This window comes from Meriones unguiculatus, chromosome 7 (assembly GCF_030254825.1).
Source record: "Meriones unguiculatus strain TT.TT164.6M chromosome 7, Bangor_MerUng_6.1, whole genome shotgun sequence".
NCBI lineage: Eukaryota > Metazoa > Chordata > Mammalia > Rodentia > Muridae > Meriones > Meriones unguiculatus.
Genome location: NC_083355.1, coordinates 110,363,966 through 110,391,193, shown reverse-complemented (window position 1 = coordinate 110,391,193; position 27,228 = coordinate 110,363,966). Strand labels below are relative to the sequence as shown.

Below are 27,228 nucleotides of genomic sequence, written 5' to 3'. Positions count from 1 at the left end.
TATGTGCCGTGACTAGCTTTCCACCAAGCTGGGTTTGCCAAACAAGAGGGAAGAAGGTGACTGAGCAGGGAACCCAAGCCAGCAACAGGCAGAGAAACCCCATGTCACAAATCAGTTTTGGAAAACAGCAGGGGAAGATCTGTTGAGTTTGGGACAGGAGGAGCTGAAGTTTTGTTCCTTCCTGTACACACAGTATAACATCCAGGGTCAAGAGGACATGCCTTTGGCTATGAAGGGACCGAGACCTTGGTGCTCTCACTTCCTGGGCATGGCCTCTCTCTATCCAAATGTCTGTTTTTGCTGTCTTTGCCATGCTCAAGGTTAAGAGTCTGTGATGAAAACACAGCGGGCAGGACCAGCAGAATTAAGACACCCAGCAACAGCCTAGCGCCACCTTTTAAAAATCTTATCTGAAGATCCCCTCCTCTGAGAAGCCTCCCCCAACTTCTCCACCAGCAGACAACCCTTCTTATCTAAATGGGATGTTAGAGCTGAACAAATGGAGGAGGTTGGTCTGGTATTGAGCCCTGGGCAATACCCAAGCGTGTCTTTGGGTAAATGTCTGGTGTCTGTAGACCTTCTTTTCCTCATCAGGAGACATGGGTTATAGATGAACCTGGAGGTGTTCCCCCCAAAAAAGAAGAGAAAGCAGTGAGCTCCCCATCCAGAGATGCATACAAGCAGAAGCCATGGGATCTGCTCACTGAGTTTCTGGAAGCACATCTTCTCTCTCATTGGCATCCAAAGGTGCACCAAGTCCATCTAAGCCAGCTCCCTTCACTGGGCATGGCAGAGAGGAGATGGCTCCCTGCTTCCCTGCCAAGCTCTCCCCAGCCTCTGAGGACCCCAGGCTGGTTCTGCCCAATGAGGCCTGTCCAAAGTCCTGCCAAGATGGAGCATCCCCTTGGTCACATGACCTCTGTCTGCTGGAAGAGGAGCCTCTCAAAAGAGAGCAGAGGAACCCTTCAGAATCTGGCACTCTGGGCTCTGCCAGCTTTGCCAGGAAGGTATGGGAGGGAAGCAGGGCTCTGAGTGCTGAGCTTCGGAGCAAGGGGCCCAGAGAGATTGAGAAGACAGGGATAGCTGAGTCCTGGCTGCTCTTTCTCATCAGGCCTGGACTCTAGGGCACACAGGAACAGTGTCTTGATTTTGTCTGTACTCCCTGGACAACCTGGGGCAAATGACCTCACTTCTTGGTGAAACAGGCTGACTTCTCTGAACAGGGGGTTGGGTAGACTGGTGAGGGCCACACCTTGCCATGTATTTCTGAGCACGTGACAGATAAACCTCTGCATTTAGACATGATTCCTATTAGCCCTGTTTAACTGATAGGCAAACTGAGGCAGAGCCAGCAGGTTAGAGTTGGGGTTTCACTGAGCTGGAACCCCACATTGTGGAGATTTTGAACCAATACTAATAGACAGACCAGCATCATAAAACACACTGTGACTGTCTCTAGGCTTCAAATGGCTTCCAACTCACAGCCAGTCCCACTTCTATACAGCATGGAGTCCCATCCCTCCAGCTGGGCCTGCTCCTCAGCTGTCTTATGATCAGTCTGCAAATATAAGGAAATGTATCTCATCTTTTTTTTTTCTTTAAGTTAAAAATTCCTTTTTTTTTTTCTTCCTGGCACCACTACCACAATTTACAGAGCAACATACCTGATGTAATGAAAAGAAAGAGGAAAAGACAAAGCTACGACAGAAACAAGACTTCAGGAATGTACATCTAGTTAACACTGCAGTGCGTGAATCAATAGCTGTGCTTTCTGAAGACTGTGGCTGTGCTGGTCCTGAAGGAGATGGGTTTCCTGTTTGAGCTGCAGTAACTTTTTCGGCTATGGATCATCGTTCCTCCTGTGCCAGTTTAACAGTTCCTCTTGCATTCGTGATGACTGTCTCAGAGAAATCTGCAGCTTTCCCGACAACTCCTCACTCTCTTCTGCTAAGAACTGCAGCCATTTTCTGCTGTCTGTTGCCATAGCCACCACCAGATCCACAGCCACCACCACAGGGATGGCCTGAGTTTCTTCTGCCAACCATGTCACCTTTCGTGGGTCCATAATTTGTTTGCTGTTGTCCACTTATAATTTCCAAAATCATTATAGTCCCCATCACCACCACCATAGTTACCTCCACCAAAATTTCCTCCTTCATTGTAACCATCACATCCTTCTCCATATCACCACTTTGGTTTCCATATCCTGGTACATCACCACCATAACCTCCTCTGTTACTATAACCACGTCACCTCCAAATCCATTATATTCACCATCACCACCTCCATAGCTATGTCTGTTGCCAGCACCTCCACCACCATAGCTTCCTCCTCCACTGAAGTTTCCCCTACGACCCATAAAGTCACCAGATTCACCTCCATGACCTCTCTGTGACCCAGTAGACTGCACCTCTTGTTTAGAAAGGGCTTTTTTCATGTCACAATCGTGCCCACTATCAGTGGGCAGTTTTATCAACTGTGTCATGATCATCAACAGTTACAAAAGCAAATCCTCTCTTTTCCTCACTCTCTCTGTCTTCTAGAACTTCTGTGGTTTCAGTCTTACTATACATTTCAAAATAGTCCCTTAAATTATATTCTTCTGTATCTTTAATATCACTGTGATGACTATTCTTGCTTGTCAACTTGACTGTATCTGAAATGAAGTATGATCCAAAAATGGAAGGCACACCAGTGAGGAATTTCTGCTTTGTCTGAAGTAGGAAGATCCAAACCTTGAATCTGGATCTTGAGGTAAGAACACACACGCATGCGCGCGCGCACACGCACACACACACACACACACACACACACACACACACACACACTTATGGAATTAGGAAACTTGCTCTTTGCCTGCTTGCTAGCAAGCGTTATGGATAAAGAAGCTCTGTTTGATGCTAGGCATCCATCTTGGTACCCCCCAGCCATTTGTCTCTGACTCCAGTCCCTGGAAGATAAGTTGCCAGTAACCCTGACTCAGTGACCTCCCTCCAAAAATGTAAAACTGTGGCCATCTACTTGTTATGATCTGACTATCTGCTTTTTTGCTTCTACAGCTTGCTTACATAGATACCCAAGTTTGTTTTTTTTTTTTTTTTTTTTTTGAGTTGCCTTAAGCACTTAACTTGGTAGAATAGAACAGTTTTTGCTGGCTTGCCTAAATATGGAAGGTGTTTGTGTGACTTTCCTCTTTAAAAGCCTTTCCCCACGCCTCTCCATCATAGCCATTTCAAATTTGGCTCATCCATGGTTCATCCATACTGCTAGCAGCTAATCAATAAATCTTTTAGGTATTACTGGATTGAGTCTATGGTCTCTTCCTGGTCTCACGAACTCCATAACATAACTACTTCTTCACTGGCATGAGAGCCTGCTTCTTCAGGGTTCCAGTGTACATCAGTTGAGATATGCAGCCTCATGGACTGAGCAACTACTGGATTCCTGGGCTTTCCGTTCACAGGCATCCATTGTTGGGTTAGCTGGACTGCAGACTCTAATAATATATATGTATATATTTATATATTATACACATATCATATATATTATAGAAATATATATCATATATAATACAATATATACATACATTGTGTATTCATTCTATAAGTTCTGTTACTCTAGAGAACCCTGACTAATACAACCACCAACAAAAATTTTCTCACTCTTAAGTGTGCGCCAGGCTTTACAGAATCCATCACATACTCATGAAGCTCGTGTGTCTGAACACACATTGCAGCACTCATCTCTTCCATACAACTAGTAGGTCACAAAACCAAAGCCCCTGGAACATTTTCTTTGGGGATCCCTCATCATCACACAGTCTCTAAGTGTGCCCCACTTCTCAAAATGTTCTTTTAGGTTATCCATCTGTAGTTTCAAAGCTCAGATCACCAATAAACAGCTTCCTCTACTGTCCTGGTTCCTTTGGATCATGGTCCTCCATTTAGAGACTGGATTCATCCCTTGTAACTCCCAAGTTCATTATAAGGAAATGTATCTTTCCTTATAATGAAATGAGTCACTCTAGAAAGTTCTTGAATCTTAGAAAAAGGCTGTGGGAACCCTTTTTTAACAGATGCTCCATCAAAAGCACAGATCACAGTCTGGGGCTTTGGAGCAGCATCTCAGATGGAGACAATCTTGCGGAACTGTGTTTTCAGCCTGTGAGGTTTGGGTGAGCTCTGACCAGCTGACATCATAGTCCCCCGGGTCACCAGTCGTGAACTGGGCTGGTAAGATGGCTCAGTGCGGTGGCTCTTGACCTTCCTAATGCTGCAACCTCTTACCACAATTCCTCGTGTTGTGGTGACCCCCGACCATAAAATCATCTTTGTTGTTACTTCATAACTGTAATATTGCTACTGTAATGAACTGTAGTGTAAATATCTATGTCTTCTGATGGTCTTAGATGACCCCTGTCAAAGGGTCTGTGACCCGCAAAGGGACTGTGACCCACAGGCTCAGTAGGTAAAGGCACTTGCTGCTAAGCCTGACAGCTTGAGTTCAATTCCTGGGACCCATACAATAGAAGGAGAGCACCAACTCCCACAAGTTTTCCTCTGACCTCTGCGTGCATGTGAGCATGCTCATGTGAAGACACATATACTAATTATTTAATTAATAAGAAATATAATCGCATATTTAGGGACAGAGGTGGCAAGGCAATGGTGTGTCAGGATAGTCAAGGGCACCTCGACCTGCCCAGCAGTGCTGTACGAGGGACTGCAATGGGTGTAAACCAGCCAGTTCTCAGGATGAGAAATGTCAATCAGAGACGGTGTTTGCATCCTGAAGGATGCCCAGTCGTGGAGGGCCAGGGCAGGTCCCTATATCTGTACTTATTCTGCCCTTATAGACTCTTCTCTGTCTCTCTGTGCGTGTCTCTGTGATATGTGTGTGTGCGTGTGTATGTGCGCGTGTGTGTATAACCTAGAGGACAGCTTCAGCTCTTTCTCTACGTGTCATCTTCTTTCTTCTATGAGACAATCTCCCACTGATCTCTAATCTAAGTAGTCCAGGCTAGCCAGCTAGCCCCCCCAGGGATCCACCTGTCCCTGCTTCTCCAGGGTTAGATTGTTAAGTGTGCACCACCTCGCCTGGATTCTTCTTTTCAGACTTTATCTATCTATCTATCTATCTATCTATCTATCTATCTATCTATCTGCATGTTTTGCCTCCATGTATGTCTGTATACCACCATGTGCATGCAGTACCTGTGGAAGCCTAAAGAGGGCATCAGATTTCAGAACTGGCATTACAGACGGTTGTTAGTTTCCATGTGGGTGCTAGAAACAGATTCCCGGTCCTCTGCAAGGCCAAGCAGGGCTTTGAAGCAATGAGCCACTTCTCCAGCTGACACCTGGGTTCCATTAAAGTGGATTCTAGGGCTTGAACTCAGATCCTCATGCTTGAACAGAAGCCCTTTACCCTCTGAGCTACCTCCCCATCAGGCCACATTTATGTCACCCCATAAACATCCCATCCCCCACCCCTCCAGCCTACAGCAGGAGAGCCTCAGCTGGCTGGAGGGGCTTGGAGGGGACTTATGACCTGCCCCAAGGATGGGAGGCCTCAGCCAGAACTTGACCCTGCGTGAGTGCTCGCACGATGCCACAGGGATGGAAAATCCCCACGTCTGAGCTGGGATGGAGCAGAGCCTCTGACGTGCGTGTGCGGGCTTGCTGACTTCTCCAGCACTTCACATTCTGAAGCCAGAAATAAATCCTCCCAGATTCCCTGCCAGCTCATTGCCAGTTTGACCTGCTGGAAACCATTCCTACTCCAAAGCCTGCCCTGGGGAAGCTGGGTCATACTTCTGTTCCTCCACATAATGAGGGGTCTCTGAGTACTTTGAACCTTATGCGTGAATGGGGCGGGATACTAGTAGGCGCTCAGTCAGTTTTCAGGATTGCTATTAATGTGAGCTTAATTAACCCACTGAGGCACCAGCCTGCCCATGTGCAAGGATCCGCTCTTGAGTGCCCATCCCCGCAGAGACCTTCAGAGCCAAGACAATGGAAAAATGGCCTGCTCTGCATGAGGCAGGTGATAGACCAAGAAAGGCAGCAACAGGTGGCAGCTTCGACGTCTATTCTGAATAGGGAGGGGTGGGGCAGGAGGAGAAGGTAGAACAGCTTCCGATCCTGCCTCCAGAAAATCAGATTTTGGCATGACTTCATGAACAAATCGCAAACTTTTTGTTTACTTTTAAAGGGGCCGTTTCCTTTTTGCATGCTGCTTCTGAGGAGAATGAAAGGGCAGGAAGTGCTTCATGAAGGGACAGGCTCATCCCCAGGGGCAGCCTGACACTGGCTAGGTGCACGTGCAAAGCCTGCTAAGGGATGGTTCTCAGAGCCTGCCAAAATGAGTCTCCTTCTGGAACCTTGTCAACCTTGTAAAACCCAGGCCATTAAATCACACAGACACGCGGATTCTACATTCCAGCGGGTGCGCTGCTGGGGACTGGCACTGTCAGCACGTCTTTAGCCACAGGATCACCATTTGCTTTGGGCTTCCTTTATCCTTTGTAGAGGTCTCTAAGTTTGCTTTTTAAATGAAGAACATTTAAGGGGCTGGGGAGAGGCTTCAGATCCACGTTGAAGCTGGGCGTAGCAGTGTATGCCCGTAACCTCAGACTGGGGAAAGGCAGAGCAAGGCAGCTCCTGGGGGCGTGTGGTGGCTCAGCCTAGCTGAAAGTTGGGCTACAGGTTCAGCAGGAGGGCCTGTCTCAAAAAACAAAGCGGGGAGCTAGGAAAGAAGACACCGCCATTGACTTGTGACTTCCTCACAGGCATGCACAAGCCGGCACCCCCGCCCCCTCAGCCCCCATACTTCTGCAATAACAAGCCATGTGTTTTCCCCTTTAAAACAAAATAGAGAGTGAATTATGATTAGTTTGTATAAGAAGGACAACCAGCCAGGCTTGGCTTATGTAGGAGCTGGCAAATAAATGCACAGCTATGTTTATGTTTAACTTGAAATGTTAAACTGTTTCTCCCATGATTCTCTGGTTGCCTAACAACCACAGGTGTACCAGTGGGCTTCTGATGAACTGGGAAGAGCCATGTTACGGACCTCACAGATGGGACTCTGGGACCCATCAAGCTCCCTACCATGCGGCCAGGCCCCTCCAGTGAGCATGTAATTGAGCGTACTTCTTGGATTTGGCCGTGACAGTCCAGCGAAACCCCAGGAGATGGGCAGAAGCAGGCCCTTCCACAGTGTTCTCATGGGCTGCATCATCTTTGAATATGAGCCCTTTGAGCACATCTCACATGAGCATGGCTCCCTGTTACCTTTGTTCATGGAGGTCCGTTCCTCCTCTGCCGTGCTCATTTGAGTCTCTCAGCCAAAGGTTCCTGTATTGGAGCCTCGGCACCCAAGGTGGCAGTGTTGGGAGGTGAGGAACCTTTAAGAGGTAGGGTCTAGCAGGAAGGCTTTTAAATCACTGGAGGCGTGCCCTCAGAAGGATTTCACTTCTGCCTCTGTCTTTCACCATAATGTTGACAAAGGGGAGGGGCTTCAAGGGCCAACTTTTAGCAGCACAAACAGAATTAAAGAAAGCTCTTTTCTTTCTCTCTCTCCCGTCCACCTCTTGCCACCATCTCTTTCTCTTTCCTGCTTTCCCTACCCAGCCTCCCTAGTGCTGGGATTCCAGATGTGTCCCACCACACCTTGCTGAAAACCCCCTTTATTTACAAAGTTACCCGACTCAGGTACTTTGTGATAGTGGTGGGAACTGGATGAGCCCAGAGCCACACAGCCCATTTCTCTCTTGTGTACAGACTCAGCTCTGTTAGAGTCTGATGTGTTTACTCCTGCTCAGCCTGATTCTTCTTACAGCGTAGGGACCTCTATGAGGAGGAAAGAAAGCCCAAAGCAGCCAGGGAGCCCCTCCGCTCAGCCTACAATCTGATGTTTATCTGTCTTTTTTCTCTTTGCAATGCAAAAATGGATTCAGAGTAAAGTAGGGTGCTGTCCTCTCCACTATTCTCATAGACTATGAGGGGGGTCAGATTCCATTTTTTTTTTCTCAGCTGCTGGGGAATTGGGGGAGCTGGAACTCACCCTATCCCTGAGCCACCCAAACTCTCGTACAAACTGGCATGATGGAGTCATGCTAAATGGCATTCAAATCCCATCCCTGTCACTTGCCTGTGCTGTGACCTGCTTTCTGAGCCCGAATCCTCTCCTGTAGGGTAAGGAGCTTTACTGTTGGTGTGAGGGTACTGTGGGGTCGTGGCATGATCCCCCTGTCACTCACAGGTTCTAGCTTCCTTGCCCTACTCAGGCATTACAGTTGCTTTCGCTTCCACCCAATCCAAGGATGGTTCTGGGCAGTGAGGAGCCATTCTCAGTCATAGGCACCAAAGGGACTCTGGGAAAGAATTCTCTAGGCCACTTGCAAGCAAAGCCTCTTGGCTGGTGATTATCCATTGCTGGGAGAGAGGATAGGTAAGGCACATTGAGTTTAGGCGACTCTGGGATTCCTTCCACTGTGGAGAAGTGCCTAGCTGGGGCCTCAGGGTCGTTCCGTTCTCAACTAGCCTGCACTCTTCCCCCAAGGCCCCAGTGCCTATATCCATAGCTTTGCCTATCTGGGGAGGCCAGGTGTCACAAGAGCCAGGTCAGGTTCCAATGCTGCTTTAGCCACTGTGTCAACTTTACAGACTATCAGGTAGGGACACCTCACCTACAGAGCAGGTTTGTCAGAAGGAGTGGCAGTGACAGGTGTGGGTGGCAGTGGTCCTGTGAGGCACTGTATGGCACACCTGGACATTTCCAGCCCATACCATGCCCTTTCCCCTATTTAGGCACACCCTCTGCTTCACAGGGTACATATGGGTCCTGAACTTGAAGCCTACTCTAAACCTCCCACTAGGCTCTAGCTCCTGCGGATACAGGTCTTTGATCTGGATGATTCCAGAGCAGACCCAACAAGTGTTTTAAGTCTTATATCTTGCTAGGTTATGTTTGGCGCATATCCCTGGAAAGCCTGCTCTTTTTTTTTTATTTTTATTTTTGGTAAACAGAGGAGGCTGATCTGGGAGAGGGAGAGAGGGAAGGTATGGAAAGAGATGGGAGGAGTGGAGGGAGGGGAATTGTAGTTGGGATGTAGAGTATAAAAGAAGAATAAAAGTTGAGAGAGAGAGAGAGAGAGAGAGAGAGAGAATAAGGAATAAACCAGCTTCCCAAATCCTAGCACATAACAGGCAGGGAGGCAGGCTCTCACAGGCTCTCTCTGTTCCATCTGCCCAGCAGGGGTCCTCATCCTTATCCATAAGGACGAGAAAGCAAAGGCTCAGAGAAGTCAGTATCCACAAGCCATAAGCAGAGCTTAACCCTAGACAAGACCAGTTGGTCCTAATTTCTAATCACTGGGCCTCTTATTTTTAAGAGGCACAGTTGTGAGCCTAGTTTGGGGCAGAGAAACTCCAGTAAAGAATTGAGGTAGAGACAGGTGACATCCAGGCAGGAGTTCTGAAGTAAAGGAGCCACTCTCTGCTTGCTTTTCTGTAGTTGAGGAGCCTTCTGTCCCAGGGCCAGATGGGAAGAGATCTGAGCAGCTCTTACCTCTCCAGTGTAGTCTCCATAAAGGCTGGGGCACTGCTGGTCCCAGCTTAGACTACAGACTACTCCTGACCACCCGCCCGAGCAGCCATCCAGCAACTGACCTGTTTCCTGCAGAGCTGTTCACAGCCTCCATTTACCTTCTCCAGCCCTTGCTTCAGAGGGAGGATTAGAGAAGGGACTGAAGTGAATGCGAGCAGGCATGTGACACATGTGTACATAGGAGGATGCTGTAATAAAACCCTTACATATATGTAATGTACACCAACAAAGAAAGAGCCAGTTCCTGGGCTCCTCTACTTAAATAGCTTTTTTGTTTGCTTATTTTTTGTTTTTCGAGACAGGGTTTCTCTGTGCAGCTCTGGCTGTCCTGGAACTCACTCTGTAGACCAGCCTGGCCTCACAGAAGGATTTCACTTCTGCCTCTGTCTTTCCCCAGAAAGTTGACAAAGGGGAGGGGCTTCAAGGGCCAACTTTTAGCAACACAAACAGAATTAAAGAAAGCTCTTTTCTTTCTCTCTCTCCATCCACCTCTTCATTAATCATAAAGATGCTTCATTAATCATAAGCATCTTTTCTATAATGTTGCCCCTTTCTTAAATTAATTAACACAATGATCTCCAACTCAGAGATCCACCTGTCTCCTGAGTGCTGGGATTAAGGGTGGGCGCCATCACGCCCGGCAAATTTTTTGATATAGAATTTTTCTTCTTTCCAGTTAGTCTTTCTCTATTTTCTTGGGTTATTATTAATTAAGGTTTTTTTTTTTTTCTTTTTTCTTTTTTTCTGGTGCTGGGGATTGAACCCATGGCTTTGTGTACATGAGACAAGCACTCTCCTACAAAGCTTCAGTCCTGGTCAATTTTTATCTTTTATTTTGAGATAGGAGTGTCTTCCTGAGTTTCCTAGACTGGTTGGTCTTAGACTTGTCTTCCTCCTGCCTCAGCCTCCTGGGACTACAGACCTGTGCTGACAAGCCCAGCTTAGCTGTAGATCTTTTTTTTTTAAGTGAATTTGAATGAATTCATGTTTGCAGCTCTTATGGTTTAGGCAACTAACATTTCTGAAAGTATGACTTCTCCTCTGGTGTGGCCTTGGCTGTCTCCCCTAAGTTTGATAAGTAGTGTTACCGTAGAGTTGGTCATTTCTCAAATATCTGCAGTTTCACTGCGGCTCTGTGATAAGTGAGTTTCCGGAGGAGTTTCTAAAAATTTTAAGGTTTTATATCAGTTGCTGATTTCCATAGTACAGGCTGTCAATAAGTCCTATCAGAGCTTTACATGTAAGTATCCATCAATATTAATCTCTACCTGCTGAGAATTTTCTGGCAGGCCTGGAACACACAGTTGATTTCTGCAAATGTAGGGCCATGTCTTGGGTATCATTTCTACTACTCTGCTAATGGCTGTCTTTAAAAACTACTGACAAGCATGAGAATCCGTATCCGTTGATTTAACATGAGTAGAGAAATGATTTCTCTCTCAGATATGATTAAAAACACTGAGGCTGCAGAGATGGCTTCGTGGGTAAAGTGCTTGTCATACAACCCTGAAGGCCTACGTTTGGATCCTCAACAACCAAGAGAGCTGGGCACAAAGGCACATGTTCCTAATCTCAGAGGGGATAGCCCATTCGGATGGGGAGAGACCCTGTCTCAAAAACGAGGCCAAAGAGCAACAAGGGAAGACAGTAAATGTTGACCTTCAGCCTTTACATGAGCGCACGCACAAAGGCAGGCACACCTATGTATGCACACACAGCTGGGGTATGTCCTTGTAATCTATGTGCTGGGGGAGGTGGAGACAGGAGGATCCCTTGGGCTCGCTGGGCTGCTGGTCTACCAACTGGCAAGCTCTAAGTTCAGGGAGAACCTCTGTCTGACGATATAGAGAACTATAGAGGAAGACACCCAAGGTTTGACCTCTGGTCTCACAGTGCTTGTGTGGTGAGGGCACATGATCACACTCACCCCCCCGACACACACACGGATGCACACACAACCCACACTTGAAAAGAACCAGGTGAAAACCTTTAGCACCTTTCTCATTTTCCTCCCTTGCTCTTCCACTTTCACCTTTAGGTGAAATTACATGAGATTTTAGTTCCTGGTAGTTGCAAACTGCTTATGTTTTCTAAGCAGCTATTTCAAACACTGTCAAGCATTACTGTCAAGCTCCAACCATCTTTAGGGCCATAGCTTAGATTTTAATTGGAAGGCTTCATTAATCATAAGCATCTTTTCTATAATGTTGCCCCTTTCTTAAATTAATTAACACGATGAATTTCCTACTCGGCTGGAATAATCAAGAAGATTCTTTTTCTTTTCCCCAGGGAAGACAAACCTCTCCTTGGGATCTGAGTCTGTGTGAGCAGAGTCTATGCGCCTGAGTCTGTTTTTAGTAGAGGTGGTTTCAAAAACTCCCTCCCCAGCTCCAGGGCTCAACAGAGAGCCAAGCATCCCATGGTAGGTGCTCAGTGAATACGTTTTCCCACTCAGTCCCAGCAAGATTTCTGAAGACTCAAGGATAGTTTGAAGACCCAAGGATAGTTTGTTCTACCGCCCTCTGACCCCACCCCTGACCTCACTGCCATTCCACTCTGCTGGCTCCTGGGTGCCCGCCTGCATGGGTGTACGATTTCCCCACCTGACCTTATACCTAGCGAGATATAGGTAAACCCAGGCTGCTGGTGCAGAACACACAAGGTCACCCAGGCTGGCCTCATACTTGGGGCAATCCTCCTGCCTTGGCTTTCTGAGTGCTGGTATTCCAGATGTGAGCCAGCACCCAGCTTGTCTTCTTATTTCTATTCTCATTTGCTTTGCTTCTAAGATTTCATTAAAATGTCTGTAAAGGGACATTGTATGCCCATGATAGTTTCAAAGAATTCAAAAGAAAGCACAGTGACCCTAAGCCTCCCTCCTGGCATGAACTAGCCCCATTACCCACTCCTGAAGGCTACAAGGATGTCTCTTTTCATCCCGTCCCTCCTCTTTCCAGATGTCTCCTGGCTTTGACAGGCAGATGCCCATATCAACGTGTGGGGACACACACAGATGCTCCCAGTTACACGGCCCTTACCTCTGCATGCATCAGTTGAGCAAACCCTCTGTCTTGGTTTCCTTGTGGAAGGAAAGGTTTGTTTGGCTTACATTTTCTGGAACACAGTCCACGGAGAAAAGCAAGACAGGAACTCAAGGTAGGAACCTGGCAGCAGGAACCGAAACAGGAACCATGGAGGAAGCTCGTGACCACTTGCTCTTCCCAGCTTGTTCAGTTTGTTTTTTTGTATCCAACCCAGGACCATCTGCTCAGGGAGGACACTGACCACAGTGGGCCATGTCCTTCCACATCAGTTATTAGTTAAGAAAATGTCCCACAGGCTTGCCTGAAGGCATTTTTCTCAATTGAGGTTTCTTCTCAGATAACTATAGCTTGTGTCAAATGGAAAAAAAAAATCTAACCACCACACCATCTCATTTTCTGAGGTTTTAGGAAAGAAATCCAGGACCTCACCCATGCCAGACAAATGCTCTGAGGTATGCCCTCATTTGATATATCACTTTTTTAAAAAATTGAGATATAAGTGCTTCTTTTTGGAATACGTCGCAGCGACTGCTCATATGCATGCTGCACATAATAACCAAATCAGAACAATGGACGGGTATCCCTCACGCTAACATTTTGCTGTATCGGGAATCCCACACTCCAGTGGCACTTTACAGTTCACTGTGGGTTGCTGCGGAAGCCAGAAGCCCCTGCACACTGGCTGTTCTTCAGGGCGTTACTACTGCTTGCCTCTTCCTCTTACCTTCTTTGTGACTGGCCTCCAAGTGGCACTGCTATGGGAGGCCAGGGCTATTCCTTCGCACTTCAGCCTCTCAGGGGGTTTCCAATTTGAATTTTTAGGTGGTTTCTGATTCAACTACTATTTATAGCAGAAGGAACCAAGGCTCCCGAGAGCTAAATTACTTGCCTTAGGCCAGGTGGTAGGGGAAGGATGGAATCAGTTCTAACTTAGCTCCAGAAGAAGGGAGGACAGGAGAGGAATAGAGAAGAGAGGAGAGGAGAGGAGAGGAGAGGAGAGGAGAGGAGAGGAGAGGAGAGGAGAGGAGAGGAGAGGAGAGGAGAGGAGAGGAGAGGAGAGGAGAGGAGAGGAGAGGAGAGGAGAGGAGAGGAGAGGAGGAGAGGGTTCTTATTCTCAGGGCTATCCCTCTAGTCTGTGCTCTAAGGAGTTTTGCAAGGCTCCTCTGAAATAGGGACGATTATCCCCATCACAGGCAAACAAGCAGAGACCTAGAGAGACATCCTTCTACTCATGACCTTTGACTTTTTAAAGGTCAATGAGATTTGAACCAACATCTTACGTGTTCCACCTCACTTTGAACTCTGACAGTGTTGGGAGGGGGCTATGGGGTCCCAAGTTTTCTGGCCTCCAGAGTCTCAGAGACCTCACCTTGGTGGGAGGATCAGAGAAAGACGGGTTCTTCAGTTTCCTCTGGAATGCAGCCTGGGTGTGTGTTTTGGGTGTAGGCTCCCCAGGAAACCAGGAGAGCTTGTCATGTAAGCCCTTCACAGAGGGCAGATGAAGGGCTTGGACATTCCATCCAAAGAGGCCAAGGAGAACTGACTTGTGTCGATCCTAACAACAATGCATGGGCTGTGGTTCTGGGGAAGCTCATTACCAATACCCGAGGAGCCTGAGAGAGGGACCAGGCCATGGGCAACAGCCAGCTTCCTGGTCCAGGCAGCATGCATGCTAAGATAGCTGCATATGATGAGCTGGGAACTCTGGACATGCCGGAACGGGTCAGTTGGCACCCTGGTGTCAGTGAGCCCTGATCCTTTTACTAGTGACCTTTGACTTCTTACAGCAAAACACAGGCCCACCTGATCAACTAAGGACAGTTGTAGGTTCACAGAAAGCACAAACGATTCTTGTCTAACCCCTCCCCTACCCCTCTTGTCCCCATATTAACTTTCTCCAGGACGTCACAGGGAGGTGCTCACAGTGTCACCTATCCAAGCCAGCTCCTTTAGCTTAGGAACAAACTGAGTGCTCTCAGTGCTTTCAGTGTGTCCACTGCACATGCATTCATTCATTCATTCATTCATTCATTCATTCATCCAACCTTTCACTTATTCAGCAAATACTAACCACGAGGCCCAGTTCTCGAGCCTAGAACTGTATATCCCATGAATGGACATAGAAGTGCGGTTCTCACCTTCACTCTGGAAGCCCAGGAACCTTGGCAATCTGTAGGACCCTCTCTTGGCCCATGCATCCCCTTCCTGACCACAGCTGCAAGCAGACAGAGGCAGCCCTAGACACCCTGAAATGTTTGTCCAGCCACTCTCTGTGTGAACAGAGGTCACATAGTCCAGTTATTCTGGGCTTGGTCCCCTTTTCTTGGCATCCAATGGGTTCTCTGTAGAGCAGCGTCCTCCCATAGGCTCAGCCATTGTATCTTTCCCTTTTTCAAAGGTAACAGAGCTTGCATCCCATAAAGTTATGAGACTCCCTTGGCAATATGCAAAGAACATTGTGAGGTTGTTGCTACCTCCAGACTCAGTTTCCCCATCTGTGGGGGTGGGGGGCACGAAGGGCGTGATTACAAGGGCTTTTTAAATACATCAAGCTGCAGTGCAGAAGTTCAGGGAAGAGCTGGCATGAGCTCCTAAGGTCCCCTGCCAGTCAAGCACATGTGCTTTTCCATTTTAATAGTTTCTCCAACCCTCCTTTCCCGCCTGTCCCTGCCCCCATCCAAGCAGAGGAAAACAGGGGACACTCCCTAAGCTCCCGAGTCTCACAATTGTGGGGTGTGCCCAGCACCCACACCGCTGTCCGGGCACAGAGCAGTGTGTGTGTGTGTGTGTGTGTGTGTGTGTGTGTGTGTGTGTGTGTAGAATCAGATCCTCTACAAGGCCTTATCTGACACAGAAGGGCCAGGAGTTGTGGCTGGCCCGGCACCACACCACACCCCTCCAGAGCTCCTGCTTCCTGTGGACTCTTTGAGAGAGCCACAGGCAGCTTGTGACTCAGGAAGGCGCATTCTAACCTGCCTGGCCCACGAGCATCACCGCCGCACCCCACACACGGGCCGAGGAGCCACCGACCCGGCAACCCAAGTAAGTCAAACTGGCACGTCGAAGGGCGACCACATTTCTGTCTCTGCATTAGAAGGGGACCCTGGCTCTTCTGTGTGGCCCTGGTCCTGAGTATAAAACCTTCACCAACAATGTCACCCTCGGGGTGGAAGCAGGGCTGGGACTTGAACCCACGACAACACACAAAGCTCACTCCTAACCACTACCTTGAAGGAGGAGGACCACAGCAGGAGGGACGCAAAGATTTGTGGATTAAAACTGCCACCACTGGCACACATCAGGTACAATAGCCAGTGGGGGCAAAGTCTCTTTTCTGTCTTACCCTTCTCTCCAAGGAGCAGCTAAAGCACGCCTTGCAGGCAGAGAAAACCTCTCCCGAGTCACAAAAGACCATCAGTGGCTCAGTGAGTGAAAAGCCAGACTCTCGACACCTGTCCTGCCGCGCCTTTCGTTCAATGCTTCCTGCTTTAGCCCGTGGTGTCTACGCGGAGCCCAAACCGCAGGTCACTCACGGGGAAAAGATGAACTGGAAGAAACAAGCCAAATCCCCTTGTCTGCAAGTAACGGTAACCCTTCCTCCAGCCATTTGTCAGAGCTAGGGGAGAAAGGGAGTCTTCCTCCAACTCCTCAGGACCATAGAACCTCTGGGAGCCCGAGACTCAGTCCCAGCTGCTGGCCAGGACCTCTCTGTGCTGGCCACTCTCTGTGCTCTCCATGGACTAGCCCTTGCCAGTCACTTACCTTTCCCGGAGCCAGCCGTGTCTGTGCTGTAGTGAGTCCCTCAGTCCAGGTCCTGCCTGCCAGTGCTGTCCCCAACAGTCCTACTCTCTCCTCAGGAGTTGAACTGGAGTGGCACTGGGAACAGCTCATCTTTCAAGGGCTGGCCGGTGATGTCATCACTCTCCTGAGCACCTCCCCCTCCACCTCTAGCCCAGCTCAGCTCCCTGCTCCGGGATGACCAGCAGCTCCTAGCTGGGCTGTTTTTGGACCCCTAGCTGTGGGGGGGCCAAATTGGGATGGCCACAGGTGTGCACACTGGGGGAGCCTGGAGCTGCAAATGTCTCCCCTGCAGCTAGCGTGGCCACCGGGGAACCCCGTGCAGGCAGTGTTTAACACGGCTTACCGGCTTACCGTTTTGGGTCTCCTGTGGTTGTTTTGCTTCTGAGTTTTAGGTGCAAACACTGGGCATTTGCATAAAGGGTGTAAACAGAAGGCAGCCAGTTGGGCAGGGGAGTTCTGAACGTGTTTTTGTTGTTGTTTTTTCTTTGTCATGCATACCTCCCAAGGGTGCTTTGGCAGAAACTAGGGTACATCTCAGAGAAGGGACACACTGCTGGCCAAGTTCTTGGGGGAGCTGTCTTGGGGCTCCTGCCAGCCACTGAATTCCTTTGGGAAATTTAGAAGCAGCTTCTTCCTCCACTTTCAAGCTCTGGCTGTCCTCATTTTCTTTGAATATCTGCTAAAGATCTACAGTGCCTTTCTCTCCAGATTAGAGGAGCGGAGGGTACAGGGGAAGCCAGAGACTAGTCAAGAAGGAGCCTAAGGAGCCGGGAATCCACACAGACAGAGCCCCAGCTACCGTGTATTCCTTCCCCACCTCAATATCCCTCAGTCAAGTTCACACACCAGGGATCAAATTTAACGGTGTCGCCTTAGGAATGGGGGCAGAGACTGAAGCTAAGAAATGCTATGGATCTAGGGCCGAGATCTAGCCCTGGCTTGGTTTGGGACTAACTATAGTTGAGTCAAGGCTCTTCTGACCTGGATGTTGTTAGGATGGTGCGATGTGGCGGAGAGGGGGAGCACCATGGCGGCCCGTGCCATGCAACAGATCTTGTGGGAAGGGAGGAGTGAGGGCCTGGGGAAAACGTAGGGACTGTAAGTGAGCCGTTAGGGCGGGGGGGGGGGCAGAGACGGAGAGAAAGGGAGAAACAGAGGGGGGGGAGGGAACAGAGAGACAGAGACAGACAGAGAGCTGGAGAGGTGGAGGTCCTTAAATTCCGCACACACCTGGTGTACCTGGCAGCGGTGGCAGGAGATGACAATTGCTAGGACCCTAAGGCAGGCCGGCTGAATCGCCTGTATGCTAACAGATGTCCCATTGCTTCCTCTGCACCTCCGGCTTGACTACCACCTCGGTGAGTGACGTGTAGACTGGCTAACACTGGATGCAGATGCTGTGTGCCTATCCACTTCTGCACGGAAGACCACGACCCCCTCTACCTCCCACAGCACTGAAGGGTCACAAGGGAGGGTCCCTTCAAGAGCTCTGTAGAGCGGAGGAGGAAGCTGGACTGGTGATCCAAAGGACTGAAGCTACAGGATCTTCGGTTAGAGGTCCTCCTGGCTCTCCAGAGTGAAATCCAGACTCAAAAACCAATGACAAAACCCGAAAAGCCCCTCTCTCCTGTCTGCATTCTGTAGTCTCGGCAGAGTGGCTGGTTCAGCTCACATTCCAGCCTCTTTTCTCACTGGGCTCTCGCCCTGGTGGGGAGCACCTGCCCTCTTTACCTTGGGGCCAGCTGTGAAAAGTCCTGTATCATGAGAATATTCAGAGCTGATAATCCCCAGGGAGTGTGGGAGACTCAGCTAGCCCCACCCACATGCCACCCAGAGGCTGCCCCTACAGGTCTGGCTCACTGTCACCCTGCCTCTGGGGCCAACCCTAGTATGGCCCTGGGAAGACTCTTCTCTTCTCTTGTTGGATGCAACAACTCACCAAGATTGTGTCTTCTGCCTAGCAGCTTGGGGTTGTGTCCAACTGTCAAATGAATCCAGAAATCTTATACAACATCCTCAACCCTGTTTATTGACACTATCAATGAATGGCCTATTCCTCAATTTAGCTCCCCATGTCTTTATACCAGCCCTTGTCTCTTTCCTCTCTTCCACTTTTCCTCCTTCCTCCCTGATTCTCCTCTCTCCTTTGCTCTTCCTTCTTTTATTCCCTCTCTCCTTTCTTTTTCCCTCCCCAATTGCCCTCTCCTTTCTCCCTTACACTCACTGGTTTATCTACCCACCCATTCACCTCATATATCTGTAGGCAGGCAGAAGTGAAGAGACGGGCACATGCCAGCCCAGTCCCTAAGGGCAGAGTGGGCTGTGGAGTCATTTCAAAGCATTCCTTATGAACTGGTAACCACTCCTCTCTGGCTTATCCCACTTTTTTACAATTTCCTTTTGCTATGAGCAAATCTGGCTCAACTCTTTCTGAGTGCTCCCTGACGTGGTCAGCACTCTGTGTGCTTGCGTGGGGGCTGCAGAGGGGGTGCTCAGCCTGGACCGGGCTCCAGCCTTCAGCCCTCCACTGCATTCAGGGAGGACAGTGGAGGAGGTCAGATGTTCCCATGAAGCTCTGATAGTGTTCCCGCCCAGCCAGGGACCTTCACACAATATGCACAGGTTCTCCTGTGCCCTGCTTCCCTTCTCTAGTGCCATTTTCTGCCACTTCAGCCCTCTGTGCCTTAGCTGCAGGATGCCCTCTCAGCTTCCCACGTGTGGCAGGATCACATTTAACTTTGGCCCTTTGCACTGGCTGTGATCTCTGCCCTGGATGGTAGCTCCTGTTTTCTGGAAGGCTGTTTGGGGACTCCTGAGAATGCACCATGTCCCATCTGTGTTCACCAACTCCTGCATGGCCTCCACCAGGCCTGGTTGATTTTTTTGGGGGGAATGGGGTTTAAGAGCCTCGAGGGCAGGAGCTTACTGCTGCTTATTACCCATACACAGTGGGCACCCTATAACTGGAATGGAGAAGGGAGGAGTTCTCACCCAACCTAATAGCACGAAGCAGGATACCACTACATTTGTGAACAATGCTACAGTGTTCCAGAACATTCTCTGTGGTGGTGAGAAAGAAGTCCTCAAAGTTTCCAGTTCTCTGTCTGTCTATCACCTATCTACCTACTTACCTATATCTATGTAAGTATGTATGTATCTATTTATCATCTAACTGTCCACCTGTCTACATACATGTGTGTTAAAAGAATGTATTAAACTGGCGAATGTGAAAATAGTAACAACAGCTCTCTCTCTCTCTCTCACACCTGAGAGTCTGAGAACCCAGTAGTTGTTTGGTCCTTAAGACTGGGTACCCAGTAGTCTGAAAACTCAGACAGTCCTTGGAGAGCTGCTGGACTCAGTCTACTAGGGAAGCCTGGAAAGTCTGGTTCTGATATCATTGAAGAAATCAGCACCAACAGGGTAAATCATCCCAGAGGCAAGAGGGAGGCCAGTCAAGCCAAGGATCTTCCTTCAGCTATGTCCCCAGGACACCACTTTAAATCTGGGCTTCCCTGTTTTGGGGTGGTTCCGCTCAGGCAATCCTCACAACTCTCCATGAATACCGCTACCGTGGTGATTCTAATTTGCAGCAAGTTGCGCCTTGGTGGCAGGATGCAGCTCCCCCTTCTCTGTTGTTTCTTCCTTCACATCGGTTCTTAGCTTTCAGAGATACCAGTTTGTCTAATTGTCACCCTGTAGGACACTCAGCCCTCCCACAATTGTTTCTCTGGGCCTAGGGTCAAGATGCCCAGTGGAGGTCTCCTACCCAGCCCTGCTGGGTCATCATGGCCCTTGTTTATGGGGGTGGGCACTCTCTGGATTATGATGTCTTTTCACAGCAGGGAAGGAAGCCTGAGGAGGCAGCAGAGGCTGAGAGAGGCTTCCTAGCCTGTCCTGAGTGCTGTGAGAAAGATCTGTGGTGTTGTCCTGGCGTGTGCGTTCATCTCTGCACTGGGGAGAAGGAGGGGCAATGTGCGTCCCTGGGGCCCCAAGACCAGCCAGCCTAACCTACTTGGTAAGTTTCAGGCCAGTGAGGAAGCTTAAAAAAAAAAAAGTGTGACTATCTATGCCTGGAGAATTACTACTAAGGTTGGCCTCTGGCCTACCTGCGTGCACATGCCTGCACACTCCAAACCCGAGGGTAGGCCTAACGTCTGAAGTTCGCCCTTGTTTGAGCTCCGTGAGGGAGACAGAAATTGACACACCCTGGGGAGGGCACTGCTTGGAGCGGTTAGAAATGTGATGTGTGTGTGTGTGTGTGCATTTGTGTATGTGCTATACATATTTATGTGTTTTATACAGCTGGCTGCTTATGCTCGTCATGTTACACGTGGTGTCTCACACTTGCTGTTTCCGCTCACTTTGTGATAGAATGCCGAGGTGAGGCTGGGTGTCTGGATCTCGTTTGGCGAGCACTTGTATCCCGAGCTACTGAGCTGATCACCCAGCTCCCCCTTCTCTGTTGTTTCTTCCTTCTCTTCCTTTCTTGGAGATTGAACCCAAGACCTTATGCATGTTAGGCCAAGAGTTCTACCTCCCCATCAAGCTACAGCCCTCAACCCGTCGCTATTTTTTCCTTACAAGCCAACCCCAGCCATCGGTCATGCTGTTTTGAGCAGGGGACCCTGATATGTGACAGCAAGGCCAAGCTCACCTTTTCCCCTTCTCAGCCTGGGACATTCCACCAGCTCTGTAAAGCCTTCTGCCCTGAAAGAAAAGCCACTCAGAAGCAGATCTTCTTCCCCCTGCTCTCCCTGAGCTGTACTTCGTCTAAGTGGGTGGCCAGCGCTGGAAAGGCGCCTGAGCAGGAGGCATGCGATGGGGCCTCTGGCCACTGATGTTAGAGGAAGAGTGCCTTCTTTCAGAGTCCAAAGCAGGTGTGAAGCGTGGATCTGGGTGGAGCACCCTGTCTCAGACTCACTTTGAGTCCCTTGAGCCAGGTACCCCCACTTCTAGTTGAGGCTTTACACCCCATGTGCTGACAGGTGACCCTGGGAAGAAGGAGTGAAATTACTAGGGCTTGGAAGGTACATTCTGGCTCTGACATCTGTCCCTTCTATAGAGCTGAGATGGGTACACAAGTCTGTTCCTGCCCCTCTCTGAAGCTGATACACCTCATGGTTAGGGTCACCTTAGCACAGAGTAGACTGGGCCCCTTTCCTCAGCACTGAGGAGATACACTGGGCCTCTTACCTAGGATTACATAATGGATTGTAAATGAATAAACTAAAAACAAGTAAGGTCCTAGCGATTCCTGGTGCAGGGGTGAGGTGGAAAAGGTGCTGCTTGAAGACTCATCTGTCCTCTGCCCACCTCTTCTGCTTCTCTGGAAGAAGGATGCAGGCCTGTCCCTCTGAGGATGGTGGAGCCATCAATGGGAAGGCTCCCTCAATACTAGTCAGCTGCTGCACTTCCCAGCCCTGGCCTGCGCTGTTGCCAGGAGGCAGGGAGAGGCAGTTACTCACTTCCTGAGGCCCAGCACACTGGCTGGGGCCTTTCCATCTGGAAAGTGCTTCGCAGGGGTCTACAGAGTCAGTTCCCGGCATCCCTCCGGCTCTTCCCCTAAGCCTGGCTCTGCTTGGGAATTCCAGGGGGCTGGCTGATCTGCCTGGGTCCTCACGCTGTCTCTTCTCTCAGACCTGGGATCTTCACCCAGCTGTCTGAGCATCTTGGCATAGTGTCGTCCCCAGCCTCTCTCCCTCCCTCATCTTTAGTTAATAGTGGAGCAAGGCTTAGAAGGTGTCTTCTGGGGACTTCTCAAAGGACAGGAGGGGCCCAGGACAGAGGAGACAGGTATGATTGGCTGGAATGTTGGAGGATTCGAAGGGCTTGAAGGAACCTAGAGATTTTGTTTTTTTTTTTTTTCCTAGAATTTTCCCTTCCTGTCCCAAATCCAGACTTTGTTATCCTGACCACCAGCTGTGGCACAGTGGTTGATGACACAGCAGGCAGGGGTCCCTCTATGCCCTTCTCCTGGTCCTGCCCGTCGGCCAGCTGGCTCCTTCACTGCCCAGGTGGCTAGCCCACTAAAAACTACTCCACTTGCTCTCTGAAGTCACTGTCCCTTCACTCCCTTCCTGACACGTTCTGGCCCAACACAATGTCTCCACCGTCTCTGCGCTGAGCCTCTTCCTGTCTGTGTCTGTGATTTGTCACAGGTGTGTGTGGGGGTCCTTCTGCCTTCTGGTCCCTTGTCGTCCGAGATTTAGTATACAGAACTCCAGCACACTGTCCTTTCGTAGTGTGTTAATCGGCCCTGCAGGCTGTGAGATTAGATAAGAGAGTTGCTAGAAGGCCACCAGCAGAGCGGCAGGCATGTGGCTGGGGACAACACCAATGCTAGCCTTGACCTCAGCCCAGCAAAGCCATGCCTCACCTGCAAGTCCCCATGGGAGTGGTGAGAATAGGAACACATCCGTCAGGGGACAGCCGGGAGGCAGCCACCAGCCCCACTGCATCATGCCTCGTTTTTGGCAGGAGCTCAAAGCACCCTTCATTTCCTCCATTATGAAAAGAGAAAAATCCCAAGACACTAAACTGTCTTTCTGTGTAATTCAGTAGCATTCTCAGTGTTAACCGCCCAATGCTTCTGCCTAGCTCCCCAAATCTCCACCAGCCCCGAAGGAGACTGTGCCCACTAACCAGTCACTCCAGTCTTCTGTCTCCACAAGGCTCTGTCCATCACCGAACTTCGGTTTCTACAGAGCCACCTGTTCTGTGTATCTAGTACGTATGAAACCATCCAACATGGAAACCTTCATGCCTAGCTTCCTCTACTTGACAAATGGATAAGACAAAGTTCATTTCCACTTTAGTATCTATCCGGTTCTGACCTTTTCACATCTGAATAACCTTCCATGGTGGGGTCACACTGCTCCCTCTGAAGCTGCTGCTCCTCCTGACAGTGGTGAACTATGTGGTGTGAACATGCATCTGTCAGGTCTTGCTCAAGTCTGTTTCAATCCTTTGGCGTTATGCTCAGGCCAGTCCTGGGTTGTATGCCAGCTCTGTGGTTAATGTTGGGAGGAGCCACAGGCTTGTTCTCGGCTCATTCTCCACACAGCAGCACCATTTTGTTCCCACCAGCCACATATCTCTTTTATCTGGCATTCCTAGGTGGGTAAACTGTCTGCTGATTCCAGAAGGATGCTTTGATCAGGTTGATGCTGGGGTTTCGTTCAGTGTTTCCTCTCCAGCAGCATCCTTCTATAAGAACTTGTGGCTCTCTGAAGCAGGTTCCCACCTCATTCCTCCCCAGAGAGGGTGAGGAATATGCTCCAGGCTGCCCAGCTCACTGGCAGGTGAGGTGGAACAGGACCCCAGCCCTGCTGATCTAGTGCTTTGCCCGTCACTAGGAGTGTTCCTCTGTCCTCACCTGTACTTCCTGGGACATCATGGGATTTCTAGGGACCACCTGTCTCCCACTCTTCATTTCACTTCAGGCGGATCCTGATTTAGCCCCAGCTCAAGGCCTGGGCCTCCCTGGGAGAGGAACACTCTAAACACACAACATCCTGGCTACATTCCTCTGTCAGGAAGGTGACGTCAGGGGGCCCGAAGGCCAGGGGGTGGGGGTAGCGGTGGGGGTGGGAGCTCAGGTAGCCAGATGCCCTTCATGGCTGAGCAGTTCTTTCCACTTCGCCTTCAACTGCTTTCTGAACGTGTCTGCAGCAGGTCTCTGGGTGGGTGGCTCACCCCAGCCATCCTGAGGCAGCCACAGGACCTCTCCAGCCCAGGGCAAAATGTACCCTCATTCTCCACTTTTAAGTGGGGAGCAGTTTGTCCAGCTAGGTCCTGCTCGGTTGGAGGTGTTGCCACCGTGGGAACAGCTTTCGGGTGGGGATTGTCACGCATGTCCCATCGAGGAAATGGAGGCTCGCAGTGGTCAACAACCCGAGCTCATGTCTCCACAGCTACCAACTGCCAGGACTCAGTGGGTCTTGCCTGGGGTGTCCCAGAGAACCTAGCTTGTTTCCTGTGGCCCCCCTGTCCCATCCACTCCCTTCCACAGAGTTGTTGAAATGATTTATTTTTCTTTTTTTCTGAGGCAGGGTCTCGTGAAGCCCAGGCTGGTCTTGAATTTGATATGCAGCCAAGGAAACCATTGACCTTCCATCCCTCCCGCCTCCACCTCTTGAGTTTGTAGGTACACACCGCCACAGCCGATTTATGCAGTGCCGGGAATCCAGCCCATGACCCCCCCCCCCCCCCCCCCATCCTGGACAAGTACTTTACCACTGAGCCACATTCTCAGCCCTGAATGGATAGTTTTAATAATTGTTTTTACATGAACACACGGGGCAATTAGGGTTTGTGGTCTCCAGTTTTATGGGTTTTGACAAATGCAGGATCTTGGATCTGCCAGGCCAGTGCCAAACACAACACTTAGTTACTCGAGGGTGGGGCTTGTGTGTCACCTATATTGTGAACAGCCTCGCTCCCCTCCCCCCCAAAAAACAAACCTGGTAGCAAACACCATTCTACTTTCTGTCCAGAGGGCTTTTCAAGATGGCCAACCGTCCCGTGGTTTCATGGCCCTGGGCGTATGACCTGAGCCTCCTGTGCTGGCAAGCCCGTGGGGTCTGCACCCTGGTGCCCGTGTCCCCTGACCCTTTCTGTCCCCTGCTTCACCCTCTAGGCCTGTGCTACTTGGATGACTGTCCACAGCGTGTAGACACATGCTGGCTCTCTCCACTGAGAATGCTCTCTCCTGGTCTCAGCTGCTAGGACCAGCTTCTCTTCTCTTCAGACACAGCCTCGACACCATCCTGGCTGAGGAGATGCTGCCCCCGACCACTGCTGCTCTCTGACAGGACTAATATAAACACCCGCCATGTTCTGCAGGTACTCAGGTTCTCTATAGGCATGGGTTGGCTGTGGACATCTTTGAACCCAGTTTCTGTGACCCCTCCAAAGTCCGTTCTTCCTTTAGACCTTTCAGTCTTCTGCAAATTTTTTACGCACCTAACCCCTCCCTCCCTCCACCAGACACACCCACATGGCCACCTCCGCTCCTGCTGCCCTAGGCCAGCATGGAGCGTCCTGTCTCTGCTTTCTCACTGTTCAGACAAACCCCATTCCAATTTTAGGAAGTAGGAGAGGGTTTTCCCATCTCATTCCTTGTGAGTCTTACTCCTGAAAGTCCCAAGAGATGAATGGCACTAGGATTGCTGATTCCAGTGTTCAGAAGGAATAGGACCACCCATGGAGACAGCCAAGGGAGCCTCCACCTTCCAGAGACAGGCCTCTGAGGAAGGCTGATGGGGAGAGATAAGAAGTGGAGGATGGAGAAAACACACAGTCACACACTGGTCCCTTGCGTGGGCCCAGGGGGACTGGGAGAGCCCCTGAGAGGGTGGGGGGTGTGATGGCACCTCAAGAGCAGAGCCTGGGGTTCCAGGATACTTCTCAAGGCCACCCATCCTGTTCTCCTGGCTGGGAGGTTCCAGTGTTTACCAGTGGGTCTGAGAGGTGGGGGAGGGGCACCGTGGGGCCCCACATCAGGGTTGGGCAACATTGAGCAAGAATATCCTGTCAGTCCATAAATAGACACTGCCTCCCTAAAGGTCCTGTCAAAAGCCAAGGGGGCTGAGGTGGGAACAGATCCAAGCCTCTCTGATGCCAGAAATAGCCAGGGTCCCCCAAACGGCAGCCCAGACAGCTGGGTGGCAACAAACACTTCCGGGCTCCAGGGTAGGCACTCTTCCCAGACCAGAATGACTCAGAAAAAGGGAAGGTGACCTCCTCCTTCCCTGGGGGTCACTTTTTCATCCTGGGGTTTATTGAAGGACATTCTGAGCAACACGATGGAAGCAAGAGTGAATGCCTTCCCGCTGCGGAGCCTGGCGGAGGGGAAGTGCTGGGTGGTCGTTCTGACTGAATCACCAGCTGGTCCTTTCCATTCACTGCCTGCAGACATGTGCCACTATGTCTCTGGGGTTTCCACAGTGGTCCAGTGCTCACGGCCAAGGGTGAAGTTGGGTGTCCCGGCTCGGAGCCCGTGCTGCCAGGAATACGACTCTCAGCCACCTGGGATCTGCTCTTGTGCAGTCACACCTGCTTCCTCCAAGTGCTGAGGCGCCACAAGCTCAGGCTTTGCCTACCTCTCATGGCCGTAGTCCCTGCACCTGCCATAGGAGCGCTCTGCTTCTTAAAATCATTACTGTGTGTGCGTAAGTGTATGTGTGCTTGTGTGTGTGTCATGTATATGTGTGTGTGTGTGCATGTATGTGTATGTGAGTGTGTGTAAGTGTATGTGTGTTGTGTGTATGTGAATGTATGTGTATGTGAGTATATGTTTATGTTGTATGGATGTGTGTGTATATGTGTGTGTGCATGTATGTATATTTGTAAGTGTATGTATGTTTGTGGGAGTATGTATGTATATGGGAGTATGTATATTTGTATGTGAATATGTGTATGTGTGTTGCATATATGTGAACGTATGTGTATTTGAGTGCATGTTATTGTGTGTATGTGTGTGCATTGTGTGTATGTGTATGAGTGTGTGTGTTTGTGTATGTGTGTGCATTGTGTGTACATGTATGTGTATGTGAGTGTGTATGAGTGTGCATGTGTTTACTCATGTGTTATATCTGCTTAAATCATTTTCCCAGGTTTTAACTGGGCTGCTTGTTTCCATATGGATGAGTTCTGAGAGTTCTTACAGAGAGCTTCAGGCCCTTTATCAGATAGATGTGTCCTTTGCCAAGATTTCCCTGTGGGCTTGTTGTGACATTAACACTTGTTATTACATCTTATTTATTTC

General features: G+C 49.8%; 2 protein-coding genes and 1 pseudogene across 2 annotated transcripts in view; 1 reads left to right on the top strand and 2 right to left on the bottom strand.

The window, feature by feature from the left end:
• Positions 1-16,450, bottom strand: part of Bdkrb2 (bradykinin receptor B2) — a 28,340-nt gene extending 11,890 nt beyond the window's left edge. Inside the window, exon 1 of the mRNA XM_021649416.2 lies at positions 16,419-16,450. The gene's annotated coding sequence lies outside the window, so the exon portion shown is untranslated. The remainder of the gene's footprint in view (positions 1-16,418) is intronic.
• LOC110555921 (heterogeneous nuclear ribonucleoprotein A3-like) lies at positions 1,935-4,199 on the bottom strand (annotated as a pseudogene).
• Positions 14,367-26,536, top strand: LOC132655349 (uncharacterized). Its single transcript, XM_060388358.1, has 4 exons — positions 14,367-14,400; positions 15,511-15,698; positions 16,013-16,243; positions 26,249-26,536. The coding sequence occupies exons 1-4, from the start codon at positions 14,367-14,369 to the stop codon at positions 26,534-26,536; spliced, it is 741 nt and encodes a 246-aa protein (XP_060244341.1).
• The last annotated feature ends 692 nt before the right edge of the window (positions 26,537-27,228 follow it).